The 22,404-nt window shown below is 43.3% G+C and overlaps 1 protein-coding gene across 8 annotated transcripts in view; it reads right to left on the bottom strand.

The window, feature by feature from the left end:
• Positions 1 to 22,404, bottom strand: part of nav2a (neuron navigator 2a) — an 82,371-nt gene that overhangs the window by 32,509 nt on the left and 27,458 nt on the right. For 4 of the 8 annotated variants that reach the window (XM_037246504.1, XM_037246505.1, XM_037246503.1 and 1 more), the window contains exons 1-3: positions 13,634 to 14,276; positions 3,208 to 3,325; positions 1,420 to 1,472 (exon numbers count right to left, since the gene is read on the bottom strand). In XM_037246504.1, coding sequence (XP_037102399.1) covers positions 1,420 to 1,472; positions 3,208 to 3,325; positions 13,634 to 13,831 — 369 coding nt within the window. In that variant the 5' untranslated portion in view covers positions 13,832 to 14,276. Of the gene's footprint in view, positions 1 to 1,419; positions 1,473 to 3,207; positions 3,326 to 8,128; positions 8,311 to 13,633; positions 14,278 to 22,404 lie in introns of those variants that run through there. The other 4 variants (XM_037246501.1, XM_037246502.1, XM_037246507.1 and 1 more) reach the window with 3 other exon arrangements.

Genomic DNA, 22,404 nt, shown 5'->3' with positions numbered 1-22,404 from the left:
TGAAAGGCTGGCAGATGTCGCACATTCCACAGAAAGCTCACCCTGATACAAAGTCAAACGCGTTCATCTTCATTTTTTTTGTCTGTCTCTGCGTTTCATCAAGTCAAACAAGTTGCTCGACAATCTTGCGGTACTTTAGAAGTGTCCCAATATTTTTGCCTTTGGGGATTTTTTGTCCGAAGACAATGATTTAGTGTAAGAATGAGATCAGACGTTAATTCAATTGACTGGACATAATTCAATGTTTATTCATTTTGACAGAGCGAGAGATTAAGTGTTGCTAATTGGCAGTCGCTTTTGAAGCTCAAGCCCCAGAGCGATGGAGGACGTCGAGTTCAGCAATTGTGGCCTTCTGCACAGCGACAATTACAACTGCCAACCAAACCCTTAAGTCGAGTGTGTGTGTATGCGCGCGTGAGTGGAGTGTGTGCTGGCGTGTGTGAGTTTCAAGAGGATCAAAACTAAAAACAAATCAAACATTTGCATACTATAAACTTGCTTCATTCACATTACGACATGAGCTGTTTACTGCAAACATCCCACAATCAAAACATGCGAACAAACTCTTAAACTGACATCTACACATATTTGGAACTCAAAGAATATTTTAATATTCAAAAAAAAAATAAACCCAAGTTCAGGAGGTTCAGAAAATCAAGACTATTTTTTCTTTTTTTTATTCTATTTTATTCCACAATAAATAGCAGGTTGAATCATTATCCAATGTGACTAAGAGAACATAATAATAATAATAATACATTTAATTAACAATGGCTTCTGTGATAACACAAGAATACCACTTTAAGAGGTTGCTCCTAATGATGATATTAATTGCAACGACACAAAGGACCGGAATTGGACCGTGACATCCATAAATAGAAAAGAAAGAGAATTTGAGCGATGAGATACGGGATAACTATAGACGGACGGGGTCACGTATATGTGTGCATTTCAATGACAAAGAGGGCATCGGGATCAGCTGTGCTTTTGCCCCCTTTTCAGTTCTTAACTATGGAGGTGTGTGTGTTGGTTCCTCTCTGGTGCTTTGAGAGGCTTCAGTAGTCTGGCTGGTGGCCAAAAATAGCCCCCTCAGCTGGCACACTGGCCCAATTTATAGAGGCATCACGTGCGTCTCATTTCCCCGCCGAGGACCCAAAAGTGCAAAAATGCTGGAATCGGGGCATCTTAAATGTCATCGCGCGCAAAATGTACAACCGCTTGGACTTACACAGGAAACAGGAGGAATATTCTCTCCAGCAAGAACAAAACAAAAATCAATGTTTTCGTTTTAAGGGGCAGCAACCTTCAAGACGGCAAAGGATAACATTTAGCGAGCCAGCCCAAGTTCTGTCAGCCGCTGCAGGTGCTCGCAGGTGAACTTCACAGTGCTCTGCCAGAACAAATCAAAAGATCACTTACCATCTGAGAGCGGCTCTTGGGGCAGCCATTGATGTCATCAATCTTCTCGTTGGCTGAGGACGGACAGAAAGAAAGAGAAGTCAAAGGAGAGAATGAAAGGCGTCCTCCCTGTTATCCCCCGTAAAGATGTCCGTGTGTCCCTCTAGATATTCTGAAGCTGAATGAGGAGAGCAGAGGTGCTCCAGCTGATGACCGGGACCCCTCCTCGCCTCCCCTCCGGGACTTGAAACTCTATCTGATCTCGGGCAAATGTGAACGGGGCCGCCGAGGATGCACTGCTGCTTTCTCGGCGGGGGCGTGATGTCAGGGATTCCTTCCGTCCATTAAAGGCCCAGCCCGCAGCAGCTGAGACGCCACCAGCAGCTCAGCAGCTCAGCGGCGACAACTGTGCCAACAGCGCAGCAGCCGCGAGGGGGTCCACCAAATCCCAAATCACCCACATACCACCTACAATGCCCAAGTGGAGCAGGCAAAAACCCACCAGACCCAAAATATTGCTGTTGCCGTGAATTATTTGTATGAAGACTTGACAGTGTTACAATTTGAATGGGATCTCCATATTCTCATTTCAGATCAATTAAAGAAATACAAATAATAAATAAATAAAAAATAGAAATAATAATAAAATAATTATTTGTATGAAGACTTGACTTGAATTTGAATGGGGTCTCTCCATATTCTCATTTAAGATCAAATAAATAAAAATAATAAAGAAATAAATAATAAAAAAATAAAATAAATAAAAGAAATTAAAAAAGTATTCTTTGACTGCTTTTTAATAATTACTACATTCATTGATGAGAAAAAAAGCATATTTTGAAACAGATCTTGGGGCGGTATGTATTCGTCTATGAAACTCCTCCTTGGTGCCGTTTAACTGGAAGGGAATACTACAGAACATTCTTCGAATCAGTGTGACTGCTGGAATAAGAATAACATGCAGATTCAGATCAAAACCATTCGTCAAGCAAACAGAAACCCCAAAGCAACCCACATCAAAATGCGCCGCGCAAACAGCGTACCCAATTCTCCGCTCCGCTGGCGAGACTGTTCCAAAACTCTTCAAAAAAAGAATCACGTGCAGACGCTCGACAAAGAGTGCCACTCTTTCTTTTGGGTGACAAACGGAGCCCGATAAATCATTCAAAATATCGCGTCAGTGTTTAAGAGCCGTGAGATGCTGAGTTACGGTCGGCGGACTTCAGACTGGATGCTGGCGGCAGACGAGATGACAGCGACGGATGAACTGAGAGGACTGACGCGGTCACGGACGGGGTGAAGGTCAAAAGAAGAATGTAACAAGTCATTTTCACAGAGAGAAGCATCACGTCAACACATCTTGTTTCAGTAAAACGGCTTTGCACTGGATCCCGGTGAGTCGTAAAATACGTCGTCAAATTCTGCTACTGATCTATAAATCAATATAAACCCAGTCAGGCGCTGAGGTTTACAAACTCGGGTCAATTAGTGGAGCCCAGAATTCAAAGCAAACATGGTGAAGCCGCATTTAGCTGTTATGCTGCATGCAACTTTTTTCCTCTTTTAACTTTCTTCTAAGTATCAAAATCGATTTCACTGTCAGAAGTTTTAGGATTTTTTTTTAAATCTATAGATTGTCATCAATGTACGTTATTTTAATAATTCTTAGTAAGCTACTTTTGTTCTCTCAACTTAGCCTTTACACATCATCTCCAAACTGAGAGTGTAATCGTGATTTCCAAATCACAACAATGTGGTGTGAAAGTGAATCAGATCCCCTTTCAACAATTCAAAAGTTGTCTCTCTTACCGACGACCTGAATGATCTCAGCCAGCAGCACGCCATCCGCAACATCCGTCTGAAGGTCCTTGATCAGGCGCTTGTGTCCCGACTTGGCGAGGTAGTGGTTGGCCCAGTCGGTGTAGATCTGCCGGCGGACACACAAGCCACAGCTTTGCTCAAAACAAACAAAACGAAGCCATGCCCTCGCGTCCTGCGTGTATTTCAAATTCCATCAACACTTGAAAACTTCAACCGGGATAAATGGTCGAAACAGTTTTATGACGCTAATAAAATAACAAGACGGTTGAATTGAGCGGAGAGTAGCCTTGTCTCTTTTGTTTGCAGCCCGATCTGGCATATATCTGCGTGCTATTCAAATTGGGGCCATTGTGCTTAGTGCCGGGGCATTCATCTTGGAGCACACGGGCGGCTGCTTTCAATGGGCCACGCTGACATCACCCTCTGGGGACAAAAAGGGACTCTTCACTGCCTTGGGGGAGGGAGGGAGGGAGCAGAGCAAGCATCTGAATAATATGAATAGCGCCCTTCATAATTAGCCGACACTTTTGCTATTGTTATTTTTCCATCAATGGATGATAGTTGTCCTTTTTTTCCCACAACTTTGGGGAAAAGTACTGAAAATCACACCACTTAAGCCCCCCCTAAAAAAAAATTGATATCGAGTAAGTCCTCCCCGGCAGTAGTTGGCGCTATACTGCGTCGGTTCGACATCATCTAAATCAGAAAGAAAGGCCTCGGTCTACAATTTCTTGACATTGTGTTCAATTAAATTTTATATATCAAAAGTACTACCGGTATCGGTGTTTGGTCCTTCCCAAAAAAATAAAAATTGATTAAGTCCTCCCCGGCAGTAGTTGGCGCTATACTGCGTCAGTTTGAGATCATCTAGGTCAGAAAGAAAGGCGTCGGTCCACAATTTCTTGACATTGTCTTCAATGGCATTTTATATATCAAAAGTACTACAGGTATCGGTGTTTGGTATCGGCCTGCACAAAAAGTGGTATCGAGCATCCCTACTTCAAAATAACCTAGCAGGTTGTACAGTGCAGGTTTATCCTTCAATGAAACACTCCTACTATGACCTCAATGAACTCACCAACCTAGCATTGAGTGATTCTTTTCTCCCATCCGTAACCCGAGTCGGGAAAGCCGAACGATCGCGCAGCAACTGAAGGATCGTGTGGCCACAGAACAAGCACAGTGATGCGCATGACACGATTGTGAACCTTACTTTGCGATGTTTACACTCCAAACACAGCCTGCCGTGGCCATCATCAGAAGAATCGGCGATGGCGTTCAACAGGTGCGCACTTCAAAGTGGCTCACATGTTGCAAGCTCTCATCTGGTCGCACGGCACGTTACACGCACAAGCCGAGCGTAACGGCTTGTTAGAAAGACTTGAGTGGCATGGAGGGGAAGATAAATCCTTCACTACAGGATTAAGCTCACTGCTTTCGATTCACAGTGGTGCAAAGGAAGTCCAGTGTTTAGCGGCCAATGTGTGTCCTTTGAAGTAAGTTCAGGCCGCTAAATAAAGGGCTTGAGTTGTAATTAAAAGCGAGGTGAAATGGGTAGCTGTCAGTCACGAAGTGAGAAAACACAAGAGGGTCACATAGCCCAGGGGGGGGCGACAAAAGTGCGGTCAGGCCGAGGGGTTAAAAAAAAAAAAAAGAAGGACAAGGGCAAGTCACAACATTCGACTTTGAAGCCACTCTCAAGTATTGCTTTCTTTGCGAGACGAGAGATGCGTTTGAGGTTAGACGTGGAGAGAGATGTCTCGGGAAGAAGATGACGGAACAACATAGCGGAAGCATGAAGTCACTTTTTACGTTCGTGGTTGAACATACGATGACCCAGTAAAGGTCTGCGGGCTGTAGACTCGAGTCATTCACTCATTCAATGCAAGTCCAGTTAAAATTGATCTTTGACGGCTATATCCGTCAATGGGAGCGAAGGAGTTAAAAAATGACTCGCTTCAAAATGACACTATGAGAGGTTAAATATTAAAAACATTAGCTCCAAATGCTAAAATAAGACATTAATACTTACTGGGAATGACACAAATATGTCTAAAACTCTTAAATGAATAACCAGGTACTGTAAAATTGTAAAGGGCGGAGCTCAACATTCTCACAGAAATCGTAAACCTCTCTCTACTTTTGGAAAGTACTGCCCGGTACATTCCCACGATTCAAGCCAGCAGCAACCTGATACGTCAGGACTTTGTGGCAACTGTCACGTCCTTTTTGGTAAGTATGAACAAAGCTCGTAGAAAGCTTGCTTTGCTCTTCACATATGCTAATTTTTAAAAAACTAAAGCGAGAAGACGAATAGTAATCAATGCCTGCTTAGACTTCTAGTACTGAGGGTTTATTCATTCAGACACATACAGAAATGCGCCTCGCATGCAAGCACCCCTGCTAACGCTATTTGCTGAGTCACCAGGCGGCGGGAGACTCATGACGCATGCTTTGAGGCTTTGCACTGCGGGTCGGCTTGGCACGTGCCAGCAAAACCAGACTCAAAGATTGCCCTTGACTTGAGTCACAACTGATCGGAGCACACGCCTCGTACTCTGTTATTTTTGCAAAATCTTCCATTAATTCATTACTGTAACTTTTCAAATGCCGAGAGCACAAAACACCACCTCGGCGCTTTTCTCGCGTGTGTTAACAGCCAAGCTCGACCGGAAAACCATTATGTTGATAAGTTTTGTGGCTAATAGTCTTGCTAATTTCAAGGTCCAGCGGGTTAGCAAAGAAGTTCTTAACACACAATCATCTTCTAACATGAAAAGGAAGCACGGTGAGTCTTTTCTGTGTCAGCCAGGAAATGTTCACTGAAACACAGACGGACGATCATTCTGGAAATGCTAAAAACATTGGAGATGCCCTATTAATGGTCGGCAATGGCTTCCTTACCACTTTGTAGTTGTGGCAGGAGAAGCGACTGAAGGTCCTGGCTGGTACCTTGAGGCCACCGGACTCTGCCATGTGTCACCAGGACGAAGACAGGTCGAGGCGAAACTCCGAGAGTGCTTCCTCATGAAGGTCAAGTGTAAAAAGTATATTTAGCACCCTCAAAGCCTATCTTTGTCTCGTCTTATTTTCCGGACCAAACTGTTTCTAACTTTGGGCATTTAAGTGCAAAACAAAATGGACGGCAGCTAAATCCAAGTGGTCGAATGTTGAACTTAGAAGAGCAAACACGGCACACCTGTGTAAGCCGTGTAAAAGTTGACCTGGGGGATCAAACTCAACACCCTCTCCCTGCCAAATAAACAAATGAGCTTCACACTGAGCTGCTAACATCAAACACTGTTCAAGTTTACAACCTCCAACATTGAACACGATCTGCAGCCGCCTTCTTGCATGACTTTCTCTGCTTCTGTTTTTTTTTTTTTTTACATCCTTGTGAAGTGGCTTTGGACCACAGAGAGCTCCGAGCGTCATGTCGCTACTTGCTCCGAGTTTGGCGCATGAAAGCTGTGCGGTTTTGTGAGACATGGCGGTCATCGTGGGCGCATGGTAACTACTTGGCATTGCAATTTAGAATATGGGAAGTATCTATCAGAAAGCTGAGAGAGCGAGACCAAGTTGAAAATAACTGCCGCGGTATGGAAAGAGGCCGCTCTGGAAATAGACACGCTTGCGTCTTGATAGCGTCGCTCTCTCAATTTAGAAATTCATGAATGAACGTGACATCCTATTTCTGATTCCATCCATCAAATGTTTTTGTTTTTACACAACTATATTTTTTAAAAATGGATTATTCTCTTGATGAATCGGCAACAAAACCATTTTCCCCACGAGTGCCGTTTATTAACCATTAAAATCAATGATTGTTGTTTATTTGGCGATCACAGACAATTAAATAATATCACAAGGGAGGGATTGACGTATACATTGTTTTTCAAATTAAAAGCAGACAAATGTCTTAATATTGCTTAACTCAACATAAATCAGAGAATAATCGATTAATCGATTAATTCTGACACCTCTACGCGAGATGATCATTAAGTCCCTACAATCACAAATATTTCTTTCCCTTTGACTTATTCCTTCAAAACGAGTCCCCGGACACACCAAAGGGGGGGGGGGGCATTTATCCGTCCATCTGTCTGCATTGGTCGCAGAGGCGCATAAGCACCACGAAAGTCGATAATCAATAGGTCAGTATTGGAGGACAAAGGAGGATGGACATTAACTGCACTTCATAAGAAAAAAAAAAGGTCACTTTAATTTTTGGATATGCTCACAGGTTCAAGTGTGTGAGCTTGTAATCTCACACACACACACATACACTGACTGACCCCATGGGCCACCAATCCCTCGCCCCCTCCCCTCAGGTTAGTGGTGTCCAATTAAAGCAGACCTCTTATCAAGTGATCTTTAGACTCTGGTAATAACCTGCTCCACTTCCATCTCCTCTTCCTCTGTGGTCTCACAGGCAGATCTAGATAAGGACCACGTCTGAGTTCCACACAGAAGCGGAGCGAAAAGAAATGTTAACTCCATCCGATGCGGCGTCCGCCATTCAACTTCGGTCACACGCAGCGGCGGCTATTACGCGGCTTGGCGTGCTCATCTACCCGCACCGCATGAGCGCTTTACACCTGCCCTGCCCTCTTTTTATCACCACGTCCCAGATCCTGCTCAATATTTAACATCCACGCAGCATAAAGGACAAACAAAGGAAAATATACAAAGATCAAAGTGCAGCCTGGTCATTTATTTTGTTTTTACGGCAGGACGACTGACACAAATTCAAAGCATGCCTGCACGTCGGAAGGTTTCAAACTGGTGAAACCAGAAGTTCCCCTGACTTTAAAAAGGACTAACAATTCTCCAAAAAGATAATCCTGACTGGAAAAATGTCACCACTAACAAATTCAATATCACTTAAAGTGTTGAACGTTCAGCCTACCAGTTTCATTGTAAGGTTCTTTGGTTCCAAGCGACACAGCATCAAACTCATCTTCTTCTGCACACACCTGCCTCACATTGGCCAAGCCAAGCACATCCCAGCTTGCTGCTGAAGCTTCATTCCGAGAGCTCTGCAAAAATCTCCACCGAAAAAAATCACAGGAATCCACAAGAAGGTCTGAAAGCACCTTGTGGGAAACGACGTGAGTGCTGTTTGCCAGAGCCACTGCAGGTCTCTCTAAACCCGAGGTGGGCGTGGCTAAGCACCTCCGGCTTGATTCCACCCACTCCAGAATGCAGCTGAGTGGAGGGAAAAATAAATCCAAAAAGTGGAAGGCAAGAGGAGCAATGAGGCGGCCAAAGCAAAGAGGAAGCAGGAGTGGACCCTAAATCGGACCCCCCACCCACGGCAACACATTGTACCATTGCTCTTCAATGGACCACTGGTCATATGGGAGGAGAAAGGGAGACCTCTTAACCCCTCCCCCGGTGGACCCCCCGTTAAAGCCAAAAAGTGAGGAGTACAGCCCAAAAAAAAAAGCCTTGATAGCAGCGTAGCCAAACCTCCAAAACCTCGACAGTGTTTCCTTTCTATTTATTATTTCGTAAATCCCTTTACTGTCGTTTGAGAAAGAGCCAAGATTTATTTTCTCTTCGTCCCACTTTGCTCTCTGATCGGCCGTCACCCGCAGCACACTGCAGCTGCGCCGGTGCCGATTTATGCCTATGTGAACCAACCGAGTCTTCATAACCAAAGTGTTTTTTCTACGCACACACACACACGCACACACACACACACACAGCCTGCATGCCGCCAACCACAAATGACAAGCTGAATGTCAAATTTTGGGAAAGGCCCAAGATTCACTAGAAGTTCCCACACTAGGGGGACGCTTGATCACTTCCAGCAGGCTGAACCCAAAAGTGCTATAAGTATCAGGAAGTCAACAATAATAGTCAAGCCGTGAATAAACGCAAATGCGTAAAACTAAAATAGCAGACTGGAGAGAAGCCAGGGAGGGGCACCATTTTTTTTTTAATCAGCGCTACTCAGGTTCTCATAGAACCTTATTAATGTCCGTTTCAATACTTTTGCTGACTTGCAAAATCTCTTCGTTAGTGACTGACAACACATTTTGACCTTGTTTTCTCGTAAATTAGAGGTCCAACATAGTCTTCATTACAAGACACCGCCAAATGTCATCGTAACCTCACGCGAGCTTTTCATCTTCTGAAGAGCGATGACACATGACGAAGCTTCCAGACGTCAAGAGTGTCGAAAATACAAAAATTACAAGACAAGCAAATAGACAAGCTCACGTTTCCATCAAGGTCTCATTTTCTTTCATTTGTCAAATTTACACGGCAAATAAACGCCAATCCCCCGTTGGTACTAACCGGCATTGATTTAAAGGCTCCAGCAGCACAAAATATGTCCGCATTTATATTTAACTGTTTTCGCCCAAGCTCGTTAAGTAGAGCCGCAGTGAATGGGCCGGGAATTCACAGTCCCAGATAAATCTGTTGCGGTAACAAAAGGGCAGGGGGGGGTGTCAACCCCGCTGTGGAGGGGCTTTTGTTTTCTTTTTTTTTAGGGGGGGTTCCCAGTTTAACTCTCCCAGGGTTGGGGGTGGCCCCGTAGCCTGGCTGTTGGACATATGGACACGCTGAGGCCAAAGAGCAAAAGACAAAAGCAAAGGGGAACAAAGTGGACTCTAACTGTGTTTTTGATTGACTTCCTCTCACATCACTCACATTCATTTTCACATAATGTTGTCGATACATTTCAAATCATTGATATCAGTGAACTTTCACACCAATGCTCACTAGAAGAACCATCACAATGAATCTTTACTGTAATTGCTCACATCCATCAATGCTAAAAATGACCTCCTCCTCCCCCAAGGCAGAAACGGCAACAATGAAGACGTCATTTTGTGGACATCTGTGCTCCATGTCGGGCAAGCAACCCCTGCGGCCATAGATGTACATTAGACGTATTCTAAAGGTTGCACATTGAGGATGCTGTGGGTTAAGAGCTCAGGGGACGTCATACACTCAATCAGGTCGTCATGACAACCAAGGAAATCTTTCAATTGTACTGAATGTGGGCAAAAAATTCAATGAACGATATATTGTCCCATTAATTAATTCATAATAATTCACTTTTTTCGGCTATTTGTTGGTAAGTGTGTCCGATATTCTACTTACAGATCACGGCACAACAGTGACATCACCACTTGTCTCCTCCCTCTAAATGTGGAGGTCATATCAGTTTACCAGCAGTCTCTTGGCCTGAGGTGACCTTGCCCACGGGCCTCTGGGGGGGATGACTTCAGCCCTCCTAGCCCCAATTCCTGCTTTCTGTTGACTTCCATCCCGAGATGGAGCTGATTGCGTTAGTTTAAGCGTCTCATTTCCCCAGTGGGTGGCTCTCACAATGACCCCCTGTCTGCACCGAGGAGGGGGAACTTAGTGCAGAGGAGGAGAGAAATTGAGAGCAGGAAGGCACCTTGCGGGGGAGATCAATGAGAGGATGCTTGAGTCAGTCCAAGCAGATGCTCAAGCTGAATTAATACGGTTACGCTCAGCAATGACTTCACACAGGAAGGCGAGGGGACAAGTGCACAGGAAGTGCAATCTGATGGCCTCGCATTAGGCGGAGATGAGCTCATGACTGGAGACAAAATGTTATCGGATTGCTTGCATCCTTCAAATCAAGTGTAAATATGATTAGCCTTTATTCGGGTTAAGCACTCTACACTTTTAGATTAAAATATATATATATTAAAATTATTATATTATATTATTTATGAAAAATCTCTCTATACATATATGTTATTTATTCAAATGTATTATATTATAAAAATCAATATGAAAAAAAATGGATTGCAGAGAGAAAAAATTCTCTCATGAAGTCATGGCACAATTATCCCAAAATAAATCCACAAATGTGATTTATTCGCTCTGAGCTCAAATGGGATGCAACTGAATGAAACCACACATTTCCCAACAGCTCGATGCGGGAGACACTGGCCGGTCGGTTTCCAGAAAATAGTAGAAAAAGTCAATAGCTTCCTTGTCATGTACACTAATGCAGTGGCGCCTTGACTCACCACACAAATGACAATATTTCATTGATAAGGATCCAATACAGGACATTGTGACGTCATAATCTAACACATAGGTGTCAAACTCAAGGCCCGGGGGTCAGATACGGCCCACCACATCATTTTATGTGGCCCGCAAAGACAAATCACGCATCGACTTCATGTGTCAAAACTAAAAGTACAAATTGTCTTCACTTTTAAAAAATAAAGATGACGCTAGCAATTTTTATTACCACTCATTTTGTTTTTTTCACTATTAAAATAAGTCATTTTGTTTTGAGAATAATTCATTGAGTTCACAAGTCACTGGATACGACCATCGATGCAAATCTATTCCCTTGTGATATCTTGCCAAATTTAAATAATTTAAATGAGTGAAATGATAACGTGAGGCAATTAAATATCTCTAATAATGGACCATGTTTTATTGATGAACCTCCGTGTCACTGTCATCCGGTGCTCGTATAGAAAACGAGAATTTAATATGCCGGCTATCGCGGCAAGGCCTGTCAATCTTGCTCCTTTTATATGGCGATCACATTTGTAAATACCAAACAATGAGCCCTTTCAGCTTCCCAATATATTTTATGAATGTTAGTGTGAGATCGATTCGGCTTCCAGGTGGAGCTGAGCCTTCATTGTGACCTCAATAAAGTAGATATTTGCACAGGGGATGGCTTTTTCTCGAAAGATACTTATCAAGAAAGGAGCCCTTATCAAGCTGTCACATGGACAAATCATTCCCTGTGGTAGTGTGTGTGTGTTGGGAGAGGGGGGGGGGGTCGGGGGTCGTGTGTGTGTTTATTAATGATGCTGAGCTTGCCGGAGAGTTGACAGAGCTAACCGCTTCCTTACATATGTGCAAACATACAAATGTTTGTATTGCATTTGATTTAAAAATGCAGTTTTAATTGATTCATTTTATTTCATTCATGAATCAAAAAATCTTTCCGAAGAAAATAAAAAATAAAAAACAGATTGCAACTATGATAGGACTGGCACAATATGTTTGATTGACAGAGAAGAAAAAAAGAAGTGGCCTTGAATGAACAAGTGCGCAGGTTTTGTATTAAGGTGCATAGCAGAAACGAACCACTAGAGGGCAGCAAAGTTGCAGAGCTTTTTTTGGTCTAAAGTAGACTTCCCACATGCAGCAACGGTAGAGTGACGTGCCACAACACAGAGCAAGTGATGTCCTCACTGGCTTGTAAACACTAACGGGATCTCCTCTCATGATCTGGTGGCTATCACGGATTAACTGTTCCTAACTGTACACAACACCTTGGTGTGTTTGGAGCCAAGTTGGTCGGCCAGCTGGGAACGGGTAGCGCACACCTCGCTCGGCTAATCCCTCAGATGAGTACCAGCACGTTCCATTGGGAACTTTCCAATGAACACTTTCCATTGTGCATTTCCTTTACACATATTTGGAACCTTCCATTGACGTCCTTAAGGAACCGCTTATTTCTAGCCATGCCTACAACGCACAGATAATAGCCAAAAAATTAAAAACAACAAACACTATGATTCTCTTGAGGGAAGGATGAACAAACATTTACAATCAGCAGCAGGTCGTGAGTAGATGGATGGTGCGACACTACATGCAAGGTCAAAGGTTAAGCCAGCCGGGAGGTGAAGACGACTGCTTTATCAGCACCGCGGGGATGGAGAGAGGCAATAAAAAGGGATAGCGACCGAGAGAGAGAGAGTCATTGAAAAATAGGTCAGAGCGAAAACGTGATTAGCCGTCACAGAAGCGACAGCACGCTTGTATTGGCCTCCTCAACGCCTTACAAGGTTGCCTTGTGTGGCGTTGCTAAGCGCGCCCAACGTTTAACAAACACAGCAGAGTGCCCGTGCTGACACGTGCGGGCATCGCAGAGATAGCAAACACAACGCAGCCGACCGAGACAGCCTTGCTGACGTTTGCTTACAATTGAGTCTCCTCTGAAAACATGACAAAACATCTATCTATGCCAGCAACATATAGTGACAGGAACAACAATTTCATTTTATAATAAACACACAGATCCACTTGTTGCTATTCATGACTTCATCTTTGTGTTCCATTAAACAGGCCAAAAGTTCACACTGATAAAAACGTGATCATTTCATTTTTTTTTTTATATGGCCAGGAGATTTTTCAAATGTAACATGGCTGTCTTGGCTCAGCAAAACAGCGCTGAACTTAACGTCGTGAAAGGCCGTTGCATTATATATGTGTTTTATCTAAGAGATCCAAATAAGTGGGCCAGCGAAGGAACTGTGCCGCTTGCTGTTGTTTGAATCCACACGGTATTACGATGATGTCAATTGCTGGCGGACGTCCGTAAAAAAAACAAGCACATTTACAAAGTAAAGAGATATTCGACTCAATCGTGAGTTTTGGTCCTGACCTGAGCGTTCCGCCTGATCTCTGAAGGGCCTCGCGGACGTCCCAAACCCATATGTTGGTTCAGGGATGGAATTTGGGTCTTTAGTGGCGCAGGGAGAGCCGACGACCTGCTGGAGACTTGAGGGATCGGCAGCGCGCTGTGTACCGGTTTGGGGAGTCCTGACTTCATGCTGGAGGAGGCCACGAGGATGGCTGGCATCTTACCCCCGCCAAATTCTCTTGGCGTGCATCTGGATCTGCTCTCAGCAGGGAAGTGAGCTAAGCTCCCACCCTCAAATAAAAAACAGCAGGGGGGCTTAAAAGCCACGGAGCCCACCTGTTAGTGGTTCCTTATTTATAAAATGTCAATCTTTCTTGGGTGGCAGACAATTCCATAAAGTCCAGAAAGGCAAATAAAAGAAAATCCAACTTCAAGCTGGGAGGAATCCAAAGTGGACACGGTCGGGTCCAGTGAGCGCAGCCCCTCTCCAGTAATGAGCGTCATTAATCGAGCTGCGGATGTTTCAAGAGGCAGAGCGGCACGTCTGTTTGATTGCGTCGTCGAGACGAGTCGAGGGAGCAGAGGCGACGTACGCTCGCTTGAGCGACTCCTCGGCGTATGACAACACGGGCTCAAACACGCTCGAGTTGACTGGCTCGCTCTCCTTCTGCCTGCCTGCCTGCCACTATGGAGCAGGTGTGGCTTACATGTGCGCTGACATATGTGAGGAGGAGAGCAACACACACACACACACACACACACACACACACACACACACACACACACACACACACGCACGCACACACACGCTTTTGGATTTAACCCAATGTTGTGCATTCTCATTCATAAAGTAATTGTGTCAATGTGTTCTTTGTAAAAGAGTTATTGGATGAAAACACATTTTTCTGCTGTATTAGTAAATACAGCAAAATGAATTTGCAGGACACTTCATTAGGTACACTGTCAAATCTAAGGAAAAAACATTTGAATTTGCTTGAATTTATTTTTACACTTGATATGACTTCTATCGCAACAAAGGCAGCAAATTGAAATTTCCCACTATAAAATAATCTTCATTGTTCACAAGTCAGCTTGGACAACGGAAACAGAATCATGTTATTTTTAAGGGATGTAAAAAAAAAAAAAAAAAAAAAAGAATGAAAAAATAATGCTTAAAAAATGTGTAAAAAAATAAATAATAAAAGAAAAAAAAAATGCTTAAAATGTGTAAAAAATTAATATAAATAAAAGAAGAAATAACGCTTAAAAATGTGTAAAAATAAATAAATAAAAGACGAAATAATGCTTAAAACCCCACCACAAAACACTAAAGACTTCGACAATTATTTGACGGTGCTCAAAGCCAAGGCCAATGACAAGGCTATTTCCGAGCATAATTTTAGATTACAAGTCCTACAAACATCTTAAACACAGCCTTCAGCTGCTAAACACTAAAAATACCTCCCAACAATAACACACAAAGCACATAATTCAGTGATTATAGTCGAGGCACTTCCGATTAGACTAATCACGGAAGTCAAAAAAAACGATGTTTGACTGTTTTCATTTGTGTTTCCTCGTCTGTGTCTGAATTGAAAGTATAATTACGTGACGATTTATCTTTGCGGGCCGTCTCTTGGATTTTCCAAAGGTTTCCTTTTTGTGTAAGAGTGGCCAATTAGTAGATTGTGGTCAGATGTTCAGCAAGCTTCTGAGGGTACAAAAAAAGAAAAACGGAGCTTTGCACTTGTGTTCGGTTCGGTTCAACACACTCGAGCAAACTCACATCTTCAAAGTTAGCATTTACATAATTACAGATTCTTGTAACTGGATTAGGATTAACATACTAAATGTTAGGAGCGAGAGATAAAAGGGTGAGCATCTAAAATCTGTTTATCTGATTTACAGATTTGTTTTTCAGATTGCTGATCGAGCAAAAGCGAGGGTCACGCTGGAGGACTTTCTCAATATCAAAAAAAAAAAATGTTTTGTGAACTGGAAAGTCTTTGCACAAAAAGCCCGATATTGTTGAAAATCATACTTTGGGGAGGAAAATGTTGACCTTTGACCTTCAGTCAAGCTCACCATGAACTAAACTCACACCCATATCCTGTCACCAAGACGAACACATTGGAAAGTACGCTCGCCACTCAACAGCCTCTCGTGTCACTCGGAAAATGGAAAATGGGAAAACATGAGCATCACGGGAAGGGAACTATTTTCCCATGATCCACAAAGAGCAAAAAGTATTTTCACGCAGGCATCTTTGAAGTTACCTGACGACAGAAGACTCGTCTAATAATAGTTTAGCTGTAAATGGGCCCGCTATTGACGGCGAGACTTAAAACGACTTTCTGCAAGCCTGCTTGGTGTTTATTCTGTATTCCTGCTTGGAATAATAAACATCTGCGTGGGATGGACATTTGTGTCGGTGCTGCTCTACTGTAACTATGGCGATATTGTCAACAGAGATTACGGCGAGTATCAAATAATCCTGCGTTAAAAGTTCCGAAAAGATCCTCCTTGTGAGTCAGACTGAACTTCTTTCCTTTTATGCTCATTTCAGGGCTTTTAACGTGGGTGGGACGACTACTACACAAAGAATATAAAAACAAAAAAATTCATGTTCATTCAGGAGGGCAATTTTTGGCTAGCATTTGGCTAACATTTGGTTTTTGGCTAACATTGAGGCAGAAAAGTGCTGACCTGGCATGTTAAAAGTGCTGTAAATGTTCATATTGGCTGAGTGATTGAAAAAGATCAACAGTTTGGACCCAAATCCGGTTAAAGCGCCGAGGGAGCCCCGGGTCAGCTTTACAGCCTGTTCATGGCTGCGGGGTACCAAAACACAAATGGCTGCCAAGTGCTGCCCACCCAGATTAGCACCACTTACTCACAGCCTCCATTGAATAAATTCTCCTCCCTTGCACAATGACGCAAAGGCAATAAAAGTCATTTTGAGCAAGGGGAAATAAAAATAAATGTGATGTAACACACCTGCCGTAATGCCAGGCTAGGAAATGGAGACCTCCATAGTCAACAAGTATTGAAGTAAGCCAGTTAGCTGAAAAATGGGAAATTAGTTCTGAGTGTTCAGTTTTTATTCAGAGTCGTAAAAAAAGAAATCTTAAAAGTCGTTTGAATGTTCAAAGCTTGGTGAGAGGAAGGCAGCAAGCCTCTAATTTGGCAGATGGTGGGAAGATGTTTCAAATCGAGGAGTGGCACCAAAAAACAAACCTATAGAGGCCCTAGAAAACTAATTTTCTGGAGAAAATGCGAATTGGACTTGAATGTTCGGGCCCACCAGCAGAATGGCCAGCCAAAATGGAGATTCATAAATTGTGAACAATTTCTGTACTTTTTGGATCGGAAATAAAAGCAGGTGAGTATTAGCTTGTAAATTTGGGCGAGGGCACGTCTCAATTGTTGTTGCACTGAATGCCGACCATATCTGAGAATGCGGCCTGAGACCCGGAACCATGTTACCTAGCAACAGTGGGATTTAATGCTTTCCATGGTGAGTGGAACTGCCACACCACCAACACATACAAAAAAAAAGTTTAATAATAAACTGGCTACTAAAAAAACAAATTGCACCTGCAATTTCAAGTGCATCCTTTTAGTAAATCCCTCTTTGCATTTATACAAGATCAGATTGATTTAAATATGCCAATAATAAAACATGATTAGGTAATTTGAATAATCTCCCTAATTTAATTGTCTATAATTCCAGCTCTGCTTTTAATGACATTGTCCCCAGCTACACACTTCACCCAAAGGCAATATCTCCCTCTTGCTGAGGAAGCCGTGTGGCCTGGGTGACTTTGGCGGAGCAGATGCGCCTTGAAATGTACATCGACTGATTCTGACAGCGGCAATCTGGAGATCAGATTAGAATACGCGCTCTTTATCACACTACGCAATCCTTTAAAGAGCTTAGCGAGTGGCTCCAGTCTGCCTCTGAACCAGCATGCCGGTCGGGTCAGGGAACCCGTTCCATGTTGCCCCACTCTGCTCACCGGGCTAATCCTGTTTTCTGCCAACCTGGCAGCGAACAACCAACGCGGGGATGAAAGGAGAGAAAAGAAGCGATAGAAAGAATGAATGTACGTGACAGCATGACGCAAAGAACGAGCTGCTCAAGGTTACGAGCGCCACAGGCTTTTTCTTTCCGATTCATACACCTTTCTCAAGGCCGTGTTCTATTGCCTTAAAAGTACTTTTGACATCAAATCAATCTTCCACCATGTCTTGAAGCTGTGGTACAAGACAAACATTCAAGGTTTTTAGGAGATTTCTTTCCCATTATGCCGAACCCACAAAAAGTCATGAACGTGTCATTGTGAGCAAGGTTATGCACATTCATTTCATTTAACTGGCTTTATAGACTATTTTGATTCTTATCTCTTCAAATTCAAGTACTCAAAAGCTCTCTATCCAAAAACTTTGACAAATAGATTTTTGAATAAAAAGGTGGTGCAACACATGTAGACATTTATATTTACAGGCATATATAATTTTTCAACTTATTCAACTGCTGCTTACGGAGGACCATTTCCATGTACAATTCGATTTATTTATGTGATTAACTGGGGATGAGCGAGCCTGATACAGTTCAATTCATCTCAATGGGGAATGATTTGTGAACCGCGACAAATTTGATTGAGCATTGAGCACTAGTGGCATGACTAAAGGAACTTTCAAGCTGTATTGAATCTTGTACGCCAGTTACACATACGGACATACGAGTACCTAAAAGAGGCGTGATCGTCACCCAATGTGATTTCCCAGCACAAGACCTGGCGGGTTGTTCGACATGTGTGTCCTGACCACAGCAGCCACCCCTAGCGCTCTTTCAGGAAGAGAAATAAATATCTATTCCGAGCGGGCCCGAATAGACACCAACTGGACTCGAGATCAGACATAATAACCTGGAAATGTAAAATTGTGTTAATGTAAAGAGACAGCACAGGTAAATAATCGCGCGGCTTGCTGGACGGTGTCATTGCTTTGGTGAGCCCAGAACTTTTGTTGCTATCAAAGCGGTCGTCTGTTTATTATGACAGCTCGCAAGCTTGCAATATTTCGGAATGATGAAGACTATAAGGAGCAATTACATGGACTCTGGAGTAAACATTCACACCAGGTTCGAGTTAAAAATGACAAATTTAGGGGTGAGGAAAAGGACACACACATAGAAGGCTCACCCAAGACACAAATAGCCTTCAAGGTCTTTCAAAACAATAGTTGGAAGCAACAAAGTACAAATACTCTTACTGAATTTAGCTTTTTGATTACTTTTGATTTTTACACTTCATTTTTTTATTAATAATTCTAATCTTTGTGGAGGATGACACAAAAACCATAAGTATATAATAATAATAATAATAATAATAATGATTAAAACACCAAAAGATATATTTCTGTATTCCGCACTTTTCGTTACCCTGTTAGTTTACAACGTATAGAAAGCTATGCGAATATGTTGTTTTGATAGCATAAATGTTAAAAGCTAACTAGCACTTGAATAACGTGACCTGTTTTCTGTATTTTTTGGGTTGGACCAAGATACCAAAACGGGTACATGCCAGTAAAAAACACAATTTCCTTTTGTAATCAAGTTACTATGAATCATATTTTTAACACAATTATCTGTACAACAGCGTGAGAATAATTTGGCCATTACTGGAAAGCAACTGTTTGAAAAACACATTTGAATGGCGGGAGGCTCTGAGGGGGGGAAGAGAGAGGGAGGAACACGCTGAGGAGGGGCTGAAGCTCGCTGGTTACAGCCGGGAGCCACCGAAGCCTGAAGCATCCTTTTACGAGCCTCGACCGTGTCGGATCGCATCAGCGTCGCTGCCAGCGCCTTCTCCGCCCCGCACACAAGCAGACATCCGCATCCGAGGCCGTGCATAAAAAACACGAGAACCCTTGAAATGGGCCTACATGATGGGATCCCACGGCCCCTGTGGTCCCATTTGAGAATAGCGGGCGGCTTACATGCACAAGCACGAACACTCTCGTGTTAAACACGATGAACTGCAGGTAAGCACGCTTGGCGTATGATGCTGCGAGTGAGCGACATCCCGCGTGGGTATAAACAGAGCTGACGAGACAAAATAAACTAACGCCGACCAATCAGAGTCAAGGAGCTGTCGTTTGAGGACGCACTCCATGATTCTCACCACCAAGCCGCAACTACTGCTTTGCCCTTTCGTCGCAGTAGCAGCGGGGAACCGTGCGGCGATTTTAAATGAAGTCTTAGTAGCTCCGCTCTCGTCCACGCGGCCTGAATAAATGTATTTGGACAAGAACATTCCTCAATCTCAACACTGGGCCGGGTTTGGAATAGATTGGTTCATTCAGAGGGGAAGCCGGGGACACACACACACACACACACACACACACACACACACACACACACACACACACACACACACACACACACACACACACACACACACACACACACACACACACACACACACACACACACACACACACACACACACACACACACACACACACACACACACACACACACACACACACACACACACACACACACACACACACACACACACACACACAATCTTCTTTTCCTTCCTTCCTCGTTAATCAGCTCTGTCTGAAATCAGTGGATTCATTGGAAATGAGGGAATTATTTAAAATGGGTTTGAAGTGAGGAAAAAAGTTTTCGACTTTGAACTTCACCGTTTTGTACTTGTCAAGGTATGGAGAGTTGGGATGTAATTAGAATTGGACTGAAGTTTATTATTCAGCTTGAGGGAAGAACGTTTCCTCGGCTGAACCGCCTTTGCAAATGTTTCCTTCTCGCGCTTCCAAGTCAAATGCCAAATGACACAAAGACACATTATATTCACGGCGAGGAAGTGTAACCTGCCCAGAGCATGCTCGGCCAATCTTAAACCCCGTCAATGACCCCAAATGGGATTAGACTTGTGCATAAAAAGAAAGAATAAATGTCAGCTTCAATGTGTTTAACTCCACCTTTAATTTGCTGATTAACTGAGCCGGCTCAGACCAACTACTGCTCGTCGGGTCACCATGTTGACATGCGGATCCCACGAAAGACAATTGTTTTATTCTTGACACGGAATGGAGGCGGCAGTAGGGACATGGCCACCGGCAATGGAGTTTGTGAGAAGGTAATCTCTGTTCACCTTGCAGGCCAAGCATTCTCATTTGGCGCCGCTGGCTCGCTGTGAAGCCTTAAACCTCTACGGGGCATTTCTGTTTGTCTGGAGAATTGCCGTCTTTGCTTCTCAATTTATTTTATCACAAGAAGGTGATATTGCCATGACCCCCGGCGGTGTGCTGCCCTGGAGCGGACATTCGAAAAGCGCACGCCCAGAGTCAAAACATTTAAGATAGTTTGATTTGCAAGTTAATCATTTGGTGACTTTTACCACAACAAAAAATCTTTGAGTGGGAGATAAATTTGTTTCTAAATCCACAGATACACTTTTTTCCTTGGCTTCAAAATCTAATATTCAATTGAACTGCCATTGCCGACAAATGAACTGTGCTAAGATTGAAAAGGAGCTAAGTGATCATGCGTTCGTGATTTAATCGGCGTGCTTCGGTCCCTCAAGATATCTCCCAGTCGACGCCAGTAATTACTATAATCAACATGGACTCGGACTAAAATCTTAGTGCGGCTTGTCTCTATGAATCTCCAATAAGAGATGAGTTAAAGACGAAATGTGTTGCGTCTTAGCAAAAAAAGATTTACAGTCCATTTGTCATCCTACTCCGCACTCACCGATGTTTTCATGTTCACTTCTCTTATTGTTTTGTTTTTCTCCCCTTTGACCTAATTTTGTTCTCGCAGTGTATGATGAGGCCATTTGTCACTGTGCTGATAGGTGTGTGTGTGTGTGTGCATGTGCGTGTGTGTCAGAGCTCTCTCGCCTCAGGCTGAATGAACCTTCCTCCGCAGAGACTCTGAGCATGGGAACCAATCAGACGGCTCGTTTGCTCCAACATTATTATACAAGCAATCTTGTCGAGGTCAAAAGTGTCGATGTGTGAATGTGTCCGTTTTGAGGAGAATCGTGACGCTTCTGTTGAGGGGGGGGGGGTCGCCTCGCAACGACGAACTCAACTATTGATGGCGAGGTGAAACGATGCATCAAGAATTGTCAGCAGGTGAATCATCAATTAAAAACCAAGGCCGGTGAACATGTACGCTTCCAGACTTCAGAGTGATATCGAATCAATGTGGTGGATTCAAAAGCTTCCAATTTGTATGAAAAGAGACAAAACACCGATTGTTGTACACAACTCAGGAATCTTAATGGCAACACGCACGCACACCCTTGCTTGAGGGAGGACGATCTCCTGCTCGTGGTCTCTGTCTGCTGTTTCCATGGCAACATGCCCACTATATCACTTCACAGCATAGCCACAAAAAGACAAGAAAATAGCTATTTGTGCTCATTAGGTGCTCAGTGCGGTGGTGCAAATAGAAAAAAAATTGTTCACAGCTTGAACGTCTCGAACATGGATCCTCTCTTTAGGGTCACATCAGACCCGAGACCGGCACTTGAGTCAACAGCAAGGCTCGGTCTTTTTACTGTACAAGAATAAATATGCAATGGTGTGCCTATTATACCTCCATGAAACAATATCGCCTCACTAAAATATGCACGATTAAACATGAATATGCTTGGCCTTTCCCAGACGTTGCCAAATTGACTAAGATGTATTTCAAGTCGAGGAGGGAAGACGTCTTAATAGGGTGTGATGTGAAACGGAAAAAAAAA

The sequence above is a fragment of the Syngnathus acus genome, chromosome 3 (assembly GCF_901709675.1).
Source record: "Syngnathus acus chromosome 3, fSynAcu1.2, whole genome shotgun sequence".
NCBI lineage: Eukaryota > Metazoa > Chordata > Actinopteri > Syngnathiformes > Syngnathidae > Syngnathus > Syngnathus acus.
This window is presented reverse-complemented; position numbering and strand designations above follow the sequence as displayed.